The sequence below is a fragment of the Habropoda laboriosa genome, unplaced genomic scaffold, assembly GCF_001263275.1.
Source record: "Habropoda laboriosa isolate 0110345459 unplaced genomic scaffold, ASM126327v1 scaffold376, whole genome shotgun sequence".
Taxonomy (NCBI): Eukaryota; Metazoa; Arthropoda; class Insecta; order Hymenoptera; family Apidae; genus Habropoda; species Habropoda laboriosa.
This window is the reverse complement of record NW_017100518.1, coordinates 58,084-75,675: the sequence shown is the minus strand read 5'-3', so window position 1 is coordinate 75,675 and position 17,592 is coordinate 58,084. Positions and strand designations below refer to the sequence as shown.

Sequence of the window (17,592 nt, the reverse complement as noted above, 5' to 3'; positions counted from 1 at the left end):
TGAAGGTAAAGAATATTTACTTCGAAATAATTAATATTAAATAATAACGATCTGTACATGTTTTTAATGATAAGTTTTTACAAGGAGGATTTATTAGAAAAAAATCGACAATTTAGATTGTGAGAATTGAACTAAAATAAAGCTTGAATTAAATAATAATTTGAAGATAAAGGACATTTACTTTTGAAAAATTACTACTGAACGATTAGTAGGTAAAAAATATTTATTTTTGAAATAATTCATATTAAATAACGATACATGTTTAACGTTAAGATTTTAAGAGATCTTATTTACTAGAAAAAGATTAAAGTTGAAGAATTGAAACAACGAATGTAGAATTTAGATTGCTAGAAATAATATAAAATTAATCTTTGATCGAATAATTATCAATCGAATATTAAATAATAATTAGAAAGTAAAGAATAAAAGGAACTGTCCTCTAAAACGTTGACTAAACTTTCACTTCTTTTTTACATGTTACAAGAATCTAGAACAGTTTCTAATTTTTTTTCCATCGACATATTAATAACCCTCCAATCATAGTGATTAAGACAATGGCTAAAAAAGGTACCTATTACTTCACGTGTCTTAATTTAGAGCAGATACACTACCGGCCAAATGCTTGGAATCACTATGCATCGCAAGTTGCACGAAAATTCTCAGAAAAAAAGTTAGCATATATAATAATTTATCATTCAAATGAATTGAAATGAGGTAAAGTGCTATTGATCTCCGCAACACGAATTTCAAATCAATAAAGAATTAGTAAATTGGCAGGTGATTCCAAATTTTTCGCCGGTAGTGTCTATGTATGGACGGTTTTGAAATCTCGAAGTGGTTCCGAAACGAGGTGTCTCCTTGAAATTGTCGAAGCAAGATCTGACATCGTTGTCGCCCTCGATACTGATAGCAGAGATGCCGAAAACACTAAGGGCGGTAAGAGTTGACGCATAGCCGTCGCGGTAAGTTTCCTAACTATGATCAACTATGCAACACGCCATTACTGTGTGTAGTTTGGGAACAGAGGTGAAGACTTTGTGTCCCGCGTACAACTATCTTGTCTTCCCGTGGACCGAAAGTCTCCGGCGAAACCGTGATAATCGCGCAACTCTAAGGAAATTTCGCCATGCCTGCTTTAAGATCGTGTCATTCTCAGAACGATCAATTTTAACGAGACGAAAGTTTCTGATAATAATTTGCATTTATTATTGAAAGTACAGTGAAATAATTATCCTCGATAATGCACGTTGTGAAATAAAATAGAACGAAATAAATTTAAATACCGGTTAATGTTAATTTTACGATATTTATACCGGTACGAAATTTATTATCGTTCGTGATCTAATTTTTTTTATTGGTAACTGAAAATGTGAATAAGAATCAATTTTTTTTTCAATTTTTTGTATTGTGTACATAAAGTAACAGAAAAGAAATTTAAATAGGGTTTAATGTTAACTTTACGATATTTATGCTGGTATGAAATTTATTTCCGTTCGTGCTCTAATCTTTTCAGAATTTTTTAAGTTGTGCAATGTTAAATTAATATTAAGGAAATTATTAGTGACTAGAAGTGTAGATATAAATCAATTTTTCAGAATTTTCAGAATTTTAAGTTATGAAATTAATATTAAGGAAATTATTAGTGACTAGAAGTGTAGATATAAATCAATTTTTCAGAATTTTCAGAATTTTAAGATATGAAATTAATATTAAGGAAATTATTAGTGACTAGAAGTGTAGATATAAATCAATTTTTCAGAATTTTCAGAATTTTAAGATATGAAATTAATATTAAGGAAATTATTAGTGACTAGAAGTGTAGATATAAATCAATTTTTCAGAATTTTCAGAATTTTAAGATATGAAATTAATATTAAGGAAATTATTAGTGACTAGATGCGTAGATATAAATCAATTTTTCAGAATTTTCAGAATTGTAAGATATGAAATTAATATTAAGGAAATTATTAGTGACTAGATATGGGAATATGAATGAATTTTTCAGAATTTTTTGAATTGTGCAATGTCGGATTAATATCAAAGGAATTATTAATAGCTAGAAGTATGAATATGAATCACGAGGAATAGACAGTAAAAGTATTCGAAGGATTTGCTCGATATTTCGCGAATCGAGGGATTGCATCGGTGTAAGATTTCATTGAGAACGAGGTCGGCCACCCTCCTTTGAAGAATGTGCTTTAGGCAGACCAAGATAGGGTACGAGGGGTTGTACTGCTTGAGCTAATCGATATCGCAATCTCATAAGATGGTAAAGTATTTTAAAGTCGAGTTTCTGATGGAACATTGCATATACCTATATACATTCACGAATACGAAACAGATTCCCTCTTCGATCTTCCAGAAAAATTGAATAACACTTTGTTCTTCGTCTTCGTATCACTCAAACGATCATAGATTTAAAAAAAAAAAATCAGAACTACTTACATCAGAATCCATGCTTATTCATAAGACATTAAATTGCAAATGACAATTACTTTGTCAAGTAATGTTTAATAAAAATAAATAAATAATCAAGCTAAATTATAATTTTTCACCTAAATAAATTTCAATTTAAATACTGTTAAGGTGTTATCACTATTTTTATTATTTTTGTTTGTTGGATTATTTATATTAATATAATTACAACTAAAGTAAAACCTCTTACAACGCGGGAAATATAATGCAAATAAAATTCCACCAATATCGCTTTTCGGATCAAATTTAATTCACTCAAAATTCCAAAATTTCAAATTTGTATGATTTCCTTCTTTTCATTTTTTATCGCGCTATACGGGGAAAGTAGGAATTTTTTCATCGCGATATACGGGGTCCCACCGTAAATATATTACTAATTGGGGATGCTAGTAAACAGAGAGAAAGAGAGTGAAACGTAAGCGAGAGCGAGACGCATAGTAAAATATTCTATTAAAAATTTTCCCAGTTTTCTTGTAAACATTTCCACATTAATTTATATCCTCGTATTAGTATATTATTGCATAAACTTCATATTGCAAGTCAACGACCATACTTTCATCAAAGTTCGAGGATATTCCCATTCACGTTTCTCTCACTCTACAAAGAGCGAAGTAAATAATTTTCGACAGAGAGTTGGCACGAGCAATACGAGACTGCATATGGCACAGGCAGATGCTTTAAAACTGAACCCACTTTTCTCCTCTTCTCGCCAGATTCGAGCTGTGTGAAACTAAACGTATTCTTCACGCGCGTGTCGAGTTTCGTCAAACCTGGTCTTTTTTGCACGAATGTCACACGACACCTATGGAAACCGCCCAAAACATAATCCAGAGTGTGGTGTACGCGCGTCCCGTTGCTGTAATTAGGGTGATATTTTCATAGAAGCTATTGGGGTAAGGTGTACCGCAAATACTATTACTATGAGCGTTATTAGAGGTCTAAAGTTGCCCCCTAAATACACAGTAGCGAGGTGTTACGTTACCGTGAACACAGGCGACAAACTTGGCGGGAGTTTATTTGGGACGTTCAATTCTTTCGGATGGTGTTTTATTGAAACACACTTGCGTTTTGTTGAACTAATAATCATTCAAGAATACCGACGAAAATTCGTGACGATTAGTATATGTAATTGGAGAAACTGACGAGGGTTCTGTATTCAATTCAATTTTTGCTAAAATGTGGTTTTTTAAAAGAAGCTTTTTTCGTTTCTTCCAATTCTCAATTGATCACAGTGGATCGTACTTCGATTATTTTTATCAAAATTATAGGCGTTAAAATTTCATTAAATGCTAGGTCATTTCATCTGCAACAGCCTAAGAAACAACCTAAGAAATATCCTCAGAAACGTGTTTCTTTTATTCAGTTAAAAAAAAAAAGAAACGAACAAATACCAAAAGCATCGAATCATTCTGATTTATTCTTCAACCTCCGCGCTACTTACGATCTCCTCGCGAACATGATCCTAACGAAACCTACATTCCTAATTGCCCACTCCGTTCCCAACAATTCTCCCCGGCAAAACAATCCCAAAGTCTTGCTCATTTAAATCTCTTCGTAGCCTGTCGAAGCACCGTTTACGGTCAACACTTCACCAAACACAACGGAAAAGAATCGACTCTCTCTCTAAGCATCGCAACCTAGGAAATAGACCGTCGACTCGACTCTTTAGAAGGCTGGCTGCGGTGTACAGGCTACGTTCGTTCACGTACTTACGATTCCCGCTAGAACAAACAATTCTCTCGCACCTTTCCAAACAAAAAGCCGCTGCAGGTACACTTAACCCGGAGCTGTTCGCCCCGTGTTCGAGCGTATTCAACACGTTGCACGGCTAATGCCGGATCAGAATGGTAGAACATCGACGGAGAACGGGCAAGAAATCGCGATCCGTCCGCGCGGTAGAAAAATCGATCCGATAGGGAACAAAACGTTCCGTTCATCCACGACTTCCTGCTGGCCGGTTCTTCTGGCCAGCTCGTGATTCTTCCAGAGAGCGCGAGAGAGAAAGAGGGAGAAATATAGAGAAAGAGATAAAGGGAGAGCGAAGGAGAGAAAGACAGGGGAGACGAGAAGAGACGAGGGGAGACAAGGAGAGACGAGGAGAGACGAGAAGAGACAGGGAGAGACGAGGAGAGACAGGGAGAGACGAGAAGAGACCAGGAGAGGCGAGGAGAGACAGGGAGAGACGAGGAGAGACAGGGAGAGACGAGAAGAGACCAGGAGAGACGAGAAGAGCCAGGGAGAGACGAGAAGAGACAGGGAGAGACGAGAAGAGACAGGGAGAGACGAGAAGAGACAGGGAGAGACGAGAAGAGACCAGGAGAGGCGAGGAGAGACAGGGAGAGATCAGAAGAGACCAGGAGAGGCGAGGAGAGACAGGGAGAGACGAGAAGAGACAGGGAGAGACGAGAAGAGACCAGGAGAGGCGAGGAGAGACAGGGAGAGATCAGAAGAGACCAGGAGAGGCGAGGAGAGACAGGGAGAGACGAGAAGAGACAGGGAGAGACGAGAAGAGACAGGGAGAGACGAGGAGAGACAGGGAGAGACGAGAAGAGCCAGGGAGAGACGAGAAGAGACAGGGAGAGACGAGAAGAGACAGGGAGAGACGAAAAGAGACAGGGAGAGATGAGAAGAGACCAGGAGAGGCGAGGAGAGACAGGGAGAGATCAGAAGAGACAGGGAGAGACGAGAAGAGCCAGGGAAAGACGAGAAGAGACAGGGAGAGACGAGAAGAGACCAGGAGAGGCGAGGAGAGACAGGGAGAGACGAGAAGAGCCAGGGAGAGATGAGAAGAGACAGGGAGAGACGAGAAGAGACCAGGAGAGGCGAGGAGAGACAGGGAGAGATCGAAAGAGAGGAGAGGCAGAGAGAGAGATTGAGAGAAACGCAGGAGAGACAGAGAGAGATCGAGCGAATGAGAGAAACGGAGTGTGAAGGAAAGAAAGAGAGAAAGAGAGAGATAGTCTGCTGGTTTCTTTGGAGTTACGTTAATACCAGGCCACCCCACCCATCAGACCGGGGACAGGCACGCAGAACTGTGGCAAATGCAAATGTCGCGCGTCCGAGCTCCTCGCGTGCTCTCCGTGGGATCAACGATCGCAATCACCGATGTCACGGGCCGACTTATTGGCCACGATACGTCTAATAGATCGATAGCCAGCCATTATTATGCATCCCCCTGCTGTTCACCGGCGGGGCGGCCTGTCCTACAAATAACACGCCGCGCACCTTTTCTAATGAGCCGGCCGGCCGGACGTGCACGTGACCGGATCTCCGCGCGCTTCGATTTTGCGCGTAAACCCCCCTCTGGACAATCCGAACGATCGTGTTTCCGCTAGGCCGTGCGGTGCTTTAGAACAGCTGTCCGATTGCGAGAAACTTTGAATTTTTAGTACTTCCTAATGCTCGGTTTGTGATTTCTTTAAGTTTCTAAATATACTTGAGGATTTCTAAATAGGGTGATATTTGCATTGAAGTATGTCATCCTTTGAAATAGTTTGTATTCGATTGAGTGAATACAAATTTTCAATGGTTTGAATTTCATTGGCTGAATTTTAAGTTCGAATAATTTGAATTTGATTGGCTGAATCCAAATGGCGCTTACTCTAATGGCATTGGCTGAATTCAAATTTTCAGTATGTCGAATTTCATAAATTTCATAATTTTCAAAATCGAATATCTCGATTTTGATTGGCTGAATTTATAATTTGAACAGTTTGAATTTCATTGGCTGCATGTAAAATTCGTATATCATTGACTGAATTTAAATATCAGAATTTGAATATTTACAATTTGATCGACTAAACCTAAATTCTGAATAGTTCGAATTGAACTAATCCGAATCTAATTCATTCCACCTTTTCGCATAAGTTTCAACATTTCCCTTAAACCAAATATATCGATAAACTCTTCGAAGAAGTTACTCACCACATGGATGCCCTCTGAGTCCCTCCTAAGATCACCACTCCTCTGACCAGCTGTGACAGCGGCGCTCAAGTGATTATAGTGATGTTGATGTAACGTGTTGAGCGTCTGCGTGTACGGATCGCCGACGAGGTAATCGAGATGTTGCGGCTGGCCAAGACCCGGATGCTGAGGACTCGCCGGCGCGTGGTGGTGAGAGGGGAACGGGGGCGGGAAATAAGGGGGTTGAAAGTCGGAGGCGGTGGGCAACGACGCGCCCCCGTGATGGGGCATCCCGCTGCCGTTTCCATTGCCTCTGTGACCGTGGTGATGGGCGCCGGAATACGGCGAGGAATTTCCACCGCCCAGCGAGGAAATACCCCCGTGACCAGTTAAACGGTCCTGTTCACAGAAAAATCAAATCATTAGTATTTCGTACGCAAAATCATTATCTGTTTCTTCACTATTATAGCACGTAATCTTACAGCATACGAAATTACCGACCGTAGATAAGCGTAAAAGTTTCATACGTTTGTCTAACACTGTTTTAAAAATTATTTTTTAGTCTCTGGTATGCTTGCTACCACAGTTTCGTTAAAGCGTCACTCGCTATCTTTTGTGTCACTTTTGCTCACATTCTTAACCCTTTTAGGATCGCAGATTTTTGAGGAGCTCTCGCTAAAAAGCTCGGAGAATTTTTGTAATAAAAACACTGACCGAGAAGAATGAGGCTTTATAATTTAAAATCGTCCATAAAACAGTTAAACCAAATAAACTAGACTGTTTCATAGCCCTACAAAGCACCTTGCTTAAAAAATGAAAATCATGTGAATTCCCAAACATTTCAAAACACCCTGAAAAATGAGAAATTGATAGATAAGACATTTTTCTTTTTTATTGGGTGATTAAGGTCACATGCACCTTCTGAGGTTATTAGTGACCACAGTGAGTTTATTCGGTGGTGCAGTCTACAGTAGGTGGTATAAACCAAAATCTTTCAAAAAGTTTATAGCTCTTTTACTTGAATCTTCTTTTCGAAGCATGGTCAGTGAATTCGGCAAGTTACGTTGGATCCTTTTCATATTGTACTTTGTGCAGATTATCAGGATGTGATCGATGGAGTTTTGTATCCCGCAGATATCACGGTTGTTTGGTTCCTTTTTGGTGATGAGATGGGAGTGTGACCAGTTTGTGTGACCTATTCTTATTCTTGTTAGCTTTACTTGATCTTTCCTGTTCAGTAGCCAAGCCGGGTTGGCATCGATAAGACATTTTGTTATAAGTAAAGAGAGCAGAATTTTCGAGAGATGTTCAATTTTTTCTAACTACCTGCTTTTGATGTTTCATAGACAATCTATTCCGAGAAGCTTTCCTGTTCACAGTAATTAAATTTCCCACCTTACAACGTGCTACGTGCATGCACAACCTTCCACCATTGAAAAAGAAATTTTCTATAAAAATCCACAGACATTTAATCCATTAAATACCCACGTCTCCACCGAAAGAAGAACACAGAGAAAAAAAATGACGCGCATAAAGAAACTTAGAAAATGATCGATGTATGCTTCATCCGCTACAAAACGCTCATTCCACTGCGCACAGTGGTAGAGCTCAGACATTATCATGCCTCTGGCACACTCGATACTTCAACCCGTTACGATTCCACATAATTCATCCCCTCTAAACCGTGTATCATTCCGCGTTCACGCAGTTCTATCGGTAATAACTCCCTTCCACCAGATACCACACGCATTGTCCGTCTCTCGAATATTTTCACCGCGTTGCGCACACTCCTCAACGCGGCACTACTTACACCAGAATCTATCTCTACTGTAATTGAACGTAATCGTATCCGGCGCCGAGGCCTCACGCGTCGAAGCGCGCCAAAGGAGAAAAAAAAAGAAGGAAAATCAGGAAAAATAAAAAGTAATAACCATAATAAACGCGGGCAAGGTATACACGCACATACCTACGTAAACTTATCGTTCGTTGTCGGGCTCAACTTTCGCCGCTATTAAAAAATTACTGGTCACTGGTAATTGCGGTGACTAATGTACGCCGGCTTCGAGGGAGAAGAAGAAGGGAAAAGAAGAAAGAAAGAAAGAAAAAAATCGTGCCAGCCACGCTGGAGGTCTGTCATTATTGCAAACGACGAGTATATGGGACAGTGGCGCTTATTCGCCGAAGGTGGTAAGCATAAACGCGGATAAATACTATGCAAATCTTCTGGGCGAGCAACGCAACGCAAATAGCTTTGGGCCAGAATGTAGGTGTGTCGCCGATCTTTCCCCGCAGAAAATTGTATTAAGGTTGAACGAGTAACACCCGGACACGGAGCCCTCGATAACGCGGTAAAGTGTTATTAGAAATGATAAGCGTGGAAACGCATCGGTGGATAGAGGTAGACACAGTCTATATCGAGAGACGTTTACATATCGATCGTAATTTTCTTTATTTTCTCGTCGTTTTCGATTGCTTATCGAGTACAGAGTGACGACAAATCGGATGTGTAGGGTAATTCGTTTGATATATCACACGGTGACTGATAACAGGCTAGTGAGGAATATTGATGTTTTGGATCTCGAAGACGACGAGTGAAGTAAATGATTAGGAAGTTGGTTTATAGGAAGTCATTTCCTTTGGACGCTTTTCACTTCGTTGTGTTTGGTGGTGCCTTTTTTTGGGAGGAAGTGTCATTTTTTGCGAGTGTCTAGTGTAATTACTGAGTTGAAAGATTGATTTCTGAACTTTTTGTTGTGTGATTATGGTCCTTTTAAATTTGAGGGTGGTTTTTTATTGGGAAGTGTAATTTTTCGTGAATTTCTGAGGAAATTATCGAGTGAAAGGATTACTTTCAGAACTTTTTATTGTGTGATTATGGTTCCTTTAAAAATGTGTACCTTTGCCCAAAATATATACCTACTGTTGCTCATAAGTTTTGGACACGTACACTACCGGCCGAAAGTTTGGAATCACCGAGCATTGCAATTTACACAAAAATTTCCAGAAAAAAGTCAGCGACTTTGAGAATTTTTTATCATTCGAATCAACTGATATGAGACAAATTGATAAATGTAGAATCGAGATAAACTTCAAATCTATAAAAAATTTGCAGCAGATTTAATATTGATGAAAAGTGGGAGGTGATTCCAGACTTTTGACCGGTAGTGTATACATGACTTCTGATATACTCATCCAGAAAATGTGAATTTATGAAAATTACGAAAGGAAGTGCAACGAAAAGAAGCAAAATTTAATTATCGCCTCTTTTATAGAATTTACGAATGGAGTATGAATTATCTAGCGGTGGTATTAAGGTGACAATATATACGCTCCTTAATTACGAGATTCCGGGAGGATTTTAACAATTCTGTAACGACCATTGAGATTTTGTTTACATTCAACAGGTGTCTCGATACTTACAAACGGGAGTGTATACCTATATCAGTGTAAAATGGATAAAAATATTGCAGAAAGTCTATCAGTATATTCTTATCAGGTGAACTTGAAATTTTCACGCGAAAGTAAAAATCATTTGCGTTCAATTATTCGTTCGCAGGCACGTCAGTGTGTTGTATTGTTCTTTCTCGTTTACTGAGAAAAGTCAATTTTCTTTCTTCTACCTATCGGTGTTGCAAAATTTCGATAAGCATCTCTCGTACAAAACGATAGTTATATGCGTGGTCTCTGTGAACTATCGATTGTATGAAATATCAGTCGCAAATCGCCAGATCATCGAAGCAAATTGCTGAACTGTGATTAAGCATGTTTCACGTTTGAAAATATAGCGAATTGTATGCACAGCTTCTATAATTGGTAGAAATGAAAAGCAAATACTATTACGCGATTGCCGGTAAACAAATTATCGACGAAATTAAAACAACCAATATTTTCGCAGGTAAACCGGTAAATTAATGGGAATACTTTAAATGGTAAAAAAAATTCTTCAATAATAAGTACATTACTTGTACATCTTTTTCTCTCAACGAATCAATTTTTATTTCTCTATTTAATAATTTAGAGTCGCATCGACTGCTGAGATCATTAGTTTCTTCTTCTTCTTTACATTCTGTTTGCTATTTTCACTTTTTCCAGAAACCGATTATATTTTGCCGTTCTCCTTTGCTTTTCTAACTCAACTCCGCACTTTCATTTGCTTCTCTCCTTTTCTCTCTGTGTTTTGGGCGATCAAGAATTATACGAATATGAACCAATTTTCTAACGCACATATATTCAAAAAAGTTTCTTTTTCTTAAATTATTGTTATTTTAAATTTGCCACTAAACTTTACTATTACCTATGCACGAAGGTATCGCTCATCAGTGGTCCTTCAAAGGTAATTCTAAAAAGCGATAGAAAATTTCGTAACGAAACGAAATCACCATAAGAGCAACCATGTGAAAATTGAACAATACGGGAGTGGAATTGATACCCCTAATTTTCAAAACGACACAAACATTCGCTCGGCTCTCGAAATTTTTCGCACAATGAAAACGGAACGTAATCTGGTCCGCGTGATCTTTCGATGGAACGATTACGCGGTATTACTCAGGTAGATAGTATCAGCCCGGTGATTTATCTGAATATCGGCGGAAAGGCTTTGTGTCGACACTTTGCCGGTGCAAGCCATTAGGTTTCTGTGCCCGTGATACGATCTCGAACATCTTTATAAGCCGCGAAAGGGCCAACATGCACCTTTTTCTCCCCCATTCATGCTCCACCTGTGAATGTCACGTGTCCGTTCTAATTATCCGAGGCGATTTAAAAGTGATGCACTATTCGCGAGTGTGATGAAAGTTGCCTCACTGTGGTATCGTTGGTTACATTTCATTCTTTGGTATTTTTTTAGTTTTGCAAATTGATAATTTTCGAGTTTCGAGATACTTGTACTGTTGTATTTTATTATGAGAAGTTACTGGAATACAGTTTTTCCATTGTAAGTGAAATTTGGAAGCTTTATATTGTGCGATTTTTATTTCGAACCCTTAAATGGTATCTTTCAAGCCAATTATTTAATTTGTTTATATATTTCATTGTCAATTTACGAGATAATTGATTAATGATTTTTTTGCAATATTTTAAAGATTTTGTTAATTTTTCTACCCTTTAATAAAGAATCCTTAAGGATCTAGACTAACCCTTTCGTGACAGAATTATTTTTTCAAGAATTTCTTACTTATCTGTCGATCATCATGTCTGTGATGGATACTAAATGGAGATCAATTTTGTGAGAGTACTCAACTATAACATAAGTATCCTTCTGGTGTCGCGAAAGGGTTAAAGGGGCATGTACATACATCTGAAGAGGCCGAAAAACTGACGTTCTTCCAGAATTGTTTCTTAAGAAAGTACAAATATTATCGTATTCATAATTTAATCTTATCACTGTTTACAATATTCAATTTCTTTACATAAAAATATTAACAATATATTAAATTTTCTTCTGCGTCAGCATACTTCGCTTTAAACCTCTGCATCATTGATATTCCTCCGAATTTCCGTCTCAAATTTCGAAAAAAACATTCTTTACACATCAAGCATTAAAAACATGCAAAAAATGATGGAATTTTTCAACATAATTAGGTGTATATCTCCCCTAAAATACTGAATGAATCGCTATCGTCATAAACAAAGAGCAAAAGTTCAAAAAAATTCTCTGAAAATCCCTTTAATCTCGATCACTTGATCCACACAAACCTCGCGAGAAGACTGTATCAGAAGGTTCGAGGCGAGGTGCGCGACGAAGTGCCGAGCAAAGTTGTAAAATCTCGTTCGTACAAGAGGAAGAATTGGACAATCAAAGCTGTTGGTAACGGCATTTAACGATCGCTCGTTCGAAAATCGAACGGAAAGGCCCGTTATAGAAGGGAACCGTACTCTCGCTTGGCCAAACACGTGACTCCTAATCCACCTGATACCAGCCCAGCGTGCGTCTGTAACGAGACAAAATTCAAGCTTCGGTCCGCTTTCCAAAATGTTCACGAAGTCTGTATTTCGAAAGAGGCACAGTCGACGGGGAGAGTCTACGTTGCAACAGAGATTCGTCGCGGAACGTTTATTTTCGTATGAAATATTTGTCGTCGTTTAACGAGCCCCGTCGTTACGAACCGTCCTGGAAGAGAGTACCGTTCCTTTTCGACGCCCAAAGCAAGCCCATTAAGGCGTATTTCAATTTGCAGTAATGTTTGTTACTCGACCATTATAGGTCCCACTTTCACGTGTGTCGGTCTCGTGGCGAAACGCGTCTCCAATACCTTCGCGTAGCTAAATTGCTGATTTGAATTTATCGGGTTGTTAAATTTCGGATTTAAACGAGACCACGTGTCGACGTGTTCATATCCACGATATCCAATTTTTTTTTTGTTTTTTTATTATCCTTGGTCCGTTTGCTTTATGTTAATTGTAGGATTGGGAAGATTGTCTTCTTGTTTCTTGGAAAATCTTCTATTGGGTTGTTGGGAAAGTTCGTAGAGAAATTTGAACTGTCGTATTTCTCTGTTTCTAATTGACATAGCTAACGTAAAAGTTAAACGGTACTTTTCTCGATAATTGAAGACGAAATTATTCGTAAGATGAACAACTGCGGATACAAATCGAATTATGTTTATTGCAGTGGAGCGCGGATTTACTGCGGAGAATATAGTTCGCTTTGGGAGTAGTTTTAGGGGTAGATTGGATTTATAGCGAGTCCCACTAATATTCGGACACTCTTTAGAATAGTATAACATTTTTTTAATTGGCCAGGTAGAAGGATTAGTATACTAGATGAGGTGTGCAAAAATTTTTGAAAAAATTGCAAATTGTGGGAATCGCGAAGAGAATTGCAAAAGATCACTGTTTGCAACTTTTTTATCTCAGCTCGTAGTGAAAATTTAAAACAGACGTTTTGTAGACCTACGTGAATTATACATATGCTGAAAATTTCATCGGAATCGGTCGACGGAGAAACAGCGACATGTGATTTTCACAATCTTCAACCGTTTGTAGCTCACAGCGACGTTAACCGATTTCGGTGAAATTTTCAGCGTGCATATAATTCACACGAATCTGCAGAACGTACTTTTTAAATTTTCACTACAAGCTTACCTAAAAAAATTTGTAAAAATTGCCCTTTACAATTTTCTTCCCAATTTCCACAAATTGCAATTTTTTCCAAATATTTTGCGCACATAATCTAGTACGCTAATCCATCTAACTTCTCGAAAAAAAAAACAAAAATCCTCGTGTCCAATTTTTAAAAAAGTTATACTGTTCTAAAGAGTGTCCAAATATTAGCGGGAGTAAAACACCTTTTTCTTTCTGTCACGGAGATACGTCAGTTAGAATTTTTCCCAAATTTCTCTACGAACTTTCCGAACCGCCCAATACATAGCTGCCTGCTATTCGGATCATTCGCCTGATAGGTTAATTTTAATCGAGAATTCGACGTGGTACTTCCCCAAAGTAAAAAGAAGAAGAAGAAGAAACGGAGAGAATGCTCGTATACAATCACGGAAACTATTCCAGCGAAATATAAAAGCAATGGTCCGTCAGTGTATCGAATCTCTAAGCGCGGCATCATGCGAGTAACAACGAGCGAATAAGCAAAAATGTCGGCGATCGTTTCGCGTCGAACGGCGGAAGGATCGGTAATTATAACAGTAGAAAATTACGACGATACTAACAGGTTTAACAGTACGTCATAATGGCGCACTTACTATCTGCCTCTCTCGACAATTATACAGTGTTCAACGTCTCCGGGTTAATCGGTAATTTCAACGTTGAATCGCTGCTTATTTCGCGAAACTTGTCCTTGTAAATGGTAAAAATCGTTCCTCTATCTCCTCGCTATTGTACAGTTTAATCGATTTAATCGAGACGAAGGTAGTAATTTAAGAAATCAAAAACTATGTAGATCACGGAGAGAGGAGAGAAGAAAAAAAAGCAGCAGCGATCGTTCAATAACGAGTTGGATGGTCTCCTCGCTATTGTACAGTTTAATCGATTTAATCGAGACGAAGGTAGTAATTTAAGAAATCAAGAACTATGTAGATCACGGAGAGAGGAGAGAAGAAAAAAAAGCAGCAGCGATCGTTCAATAACGAGTTGGATGGAAAAAAAAAAAGGAAGAAAAAACGATCTGACACAATACACGCACGCATAAAATTTCGGGTCTCGAGAGCAACCTGCAAACGGCCAATTCATTTCACAAGACGCATAGCCGAACTTTCCAGCTGAGATCACTATTGATAACGCCGAGAGAAATCGTCCCTCTTGCCACATATGACAAGTAGACAATTAATAACCAATAAGCCGATCCTTGTGTCGAAATCGACAGATCGTAGATTACGAATAAATACGCACATCGAATATATGCTCGCGAGAATTATGTTACTTACTTAGGCACGTGTGTGTGCGTGTGTGTATTTTTCATTCAACGTTTCGTGCTTGGAGATTTTCAGAGATAGACGCGTGTACGTCTGTGTGTAAGAGAATGTTTGAGAGATTAAACTGATCGGAGAACGTAGTGTGCACGGGTAACACTGACGTAAATGATGAATTATTTCGTAGTTTTAAAGAGTTTCGCAGTTTCATTGATAAGTTGCTCGGGGTAATTACTCGAATTAGATTGCACAAGAGAAATACGAAGTTTCTTTAAGGATGCTTTGCCTGGTTTTATGGAATGCTTTTTACGGGTTATCGAAGGTATTTTCACATATTTTACAGGATAGTTTTCTTTGAATTATATTTTCATATATTATTAACAGATAGAAGCTGAAACGCAATCGTTGCACGAGTAATGCTTCTAAGAAATGTAGCTCAAGGATCTTCCTTTTCTTAGGGGGAACGAAATTGGGCATAAATTTTATGGAACTTCGTCGTGGAGATTAACGATTAATTGTAGACTCGAGGATTTTAAGAATTTCTCGTTTGTGACACGTGTAATTTGGCTTTGAACCAATTTCATCTTCCGGCAGTCGCGCCTAAAATTTGAACGCACGAGCAACTTCTTTTCGGTTTCATGCTAAAGTTGCTTAAATTATTTTCAATTGTCACATAGATACAGAAGATTGCTTAAAGGGAAATAAAAAAATATTTGTCAAAGAAAATAAGAAACTGAGAAAAATTGAGCGCCGTGTACAGAGTTAAGCGACAAATAAAATTTGTTCGTATTCTCGAATTAATATTTTTTCTTTCAGTGCAAAAAATGATGTTCAATGATTGTTTTAAAATTTCCATAAATTACAGAATCACGCGATTTCCTCTAAAAACGACTCTCTTAGATACTCAGTTGGCAAATTATTTTTTCCGCTTGGCCAATATTCTAGCGTTGTCTAATTTACTTTTCCTCAATTATTTTATCCTCCATGAAAGAAAAGAAATCGTGTGCCTCCTTGGTATTCTGTTTACGTGAAGAATGGATCGAAAAAGTAGTCGATAATAAAATTTTTTCTCTCAGTATTGAAAATAGTATCCAATGATTATTTCAAAATTTCCATAAATTATAGGATCGCGCAATTTTCTCTAAAAACTAAGAACGATTCTCTTAAATATTCTCTTAACTTTTCTTTTTCCTGCTGCTTGATCAGTCTTTCAGTGTTGCTCAAATTAATTTGCTATTTGCAACGATTCTCCTCGACTATGTTATCCTCTATGAAAGAAAACAAATCGTTTGCATTCTTAATATGATGTTTTAAATATGAAGAATGGATCGAAAAAGTTTCTTCTTTCAGCATTGAAAATAGTACCTACTGACCGTTTTAAAATTTCCATAAATTATAGAATCACACAATTTTCTCTGAAAACGACTCTCTTAGATACTCAGTTGGCAAATTTTTTCTTCTGCTTGGTCAATACTTTAGCGTTGCCCAAATCAATTTGCAATTTGCAACGATTGCCTACAACTATTTTATTCTCTATGAGAGAAAACAAATCGTTTGCCTTCTTAATATCCCGTTTCAAATATGAAGAATGGATCGAGAAAGTAATAGATCGTAAAATTTCATATATAGATCGAAAACAATATCCAATAATTATTTCAAAATTTCCATAAATTATGGGATCGCGCAATTTTCTCTAAGAACTAAAAATGATTCTCTCAGATACTCAGTTAGCAAACTTTTCTTTCTCCTGTTACTTGGTCAATCTTTCAGTGTTGCCCAAATTAATTTGCAATTTTCAACGATTCTCCTCGACTATTTTATCCTCCATGAAAGAAAAGAAATCGTTTGCATCCTTAATATCGTGCTTTAGGTGCCGATAGAGTAGTAGATCGTAAAATTTCGTATCGAAACACACCTCGACCTCGATCACGGTGGTCATGTCAACGTGTGGCGCGTAACAGAGCGCCAGCTTGTCCGCTGTCGGCGCTTCCGTTCGCGGCGGAAACATCCCTAGGATCTCCAGTTTGCCGGTTCCGCTGCTAGATCCGTCGTAGTCACTCCCTCGATCCCTCCTTTTAACCACTATCCGTGCACTATTTCCTCCCGCACATCACACAAACACGATTCGGTGTCATTCGTGCACCACTTCCCGGCAATCCTCGTTTTCTCAACGAACGCACTGATACACTTTTCCTCGAACACTTCGTTGCTCTTCTTCAACCAGCGGTGACAACTAAGTTCCTCGTCTCATCCGAAAGCAACTCTATGTAACATCTTACAACAACGAACTGAAACTCTTCAACACTAAACGTAACCGTGTTCCCCTCGTTCCTCGATCATCCTCAAAAATTCACCCTATCGTTCTCCATCAAACCAAAGAAAGTCCAGCAACAGCAACAAACGTCATAGATCATTTTGCTGAAAGTATCACGAGAATACTCCCTGAAACCTCTAAACAAGGACCGACAGTACTACCGATCAACCCGAACGTGTCAAAGACACCGTCCTCGTTGTTCTTCGACCGTCGCACGTGGAACGCGCGCGAAACCGAACATAATCGTCGCTCGATGATGGCTCCTCCCTCATAGAGGCTCTCTCATCGACTCATAGAAAAACCGCCGTAGTTTCTTTCCTCCTCGACGATGCCGACTTAAAGAAACGTGTCACCAGACGGTAATCGTTAGATCGTGAGTGAAGCTTAGTGTGAAGTTTGAACAAGGACCGGCGCGAGTACGATAGTCAAAGAGAGATCACGCGTCAAAGTGGTTGGACGATGGCGAATCGATCGAGGCGTTCGCCGTGTGTGGAGGCTGGTGGTGATTTGGCCGGTACGCAAGAGGAGAGAACAGCTGAT

The 17,592-nt window shown here is 38.6% G+C and overlaps 1 protein-coding gene across 1 annotated transcript in view; it reads right to left on the bottom strand.

Moving 5' to 3' along the window:
* The window catches only part of LOC108576515 (transcription factor AP-2-epsilon), a 107,957-nt gene that overhangs the window by 89,649 nt on the left and 716 nt on the right, over nucleotides 1–17,592 (bottom strand). The window contains exons 2-3 of the mRNA XM_017939521.1: nucleotides 16,654–16,795; nucleotides 6,400–6,777 (exon numbers count right to left, since the gene is read on the bottom strand). Coding sequence (XP_017795010.1) covers nucleotides 6,400–6,777; nucleotides 16,654–16,795 — 520 coding nt within the window. The remainder of the gene's footprint in view (nucleotides 1–6,399; nucleotides 6,778–16,653; nucleotides 16,796–17,592) is intronic.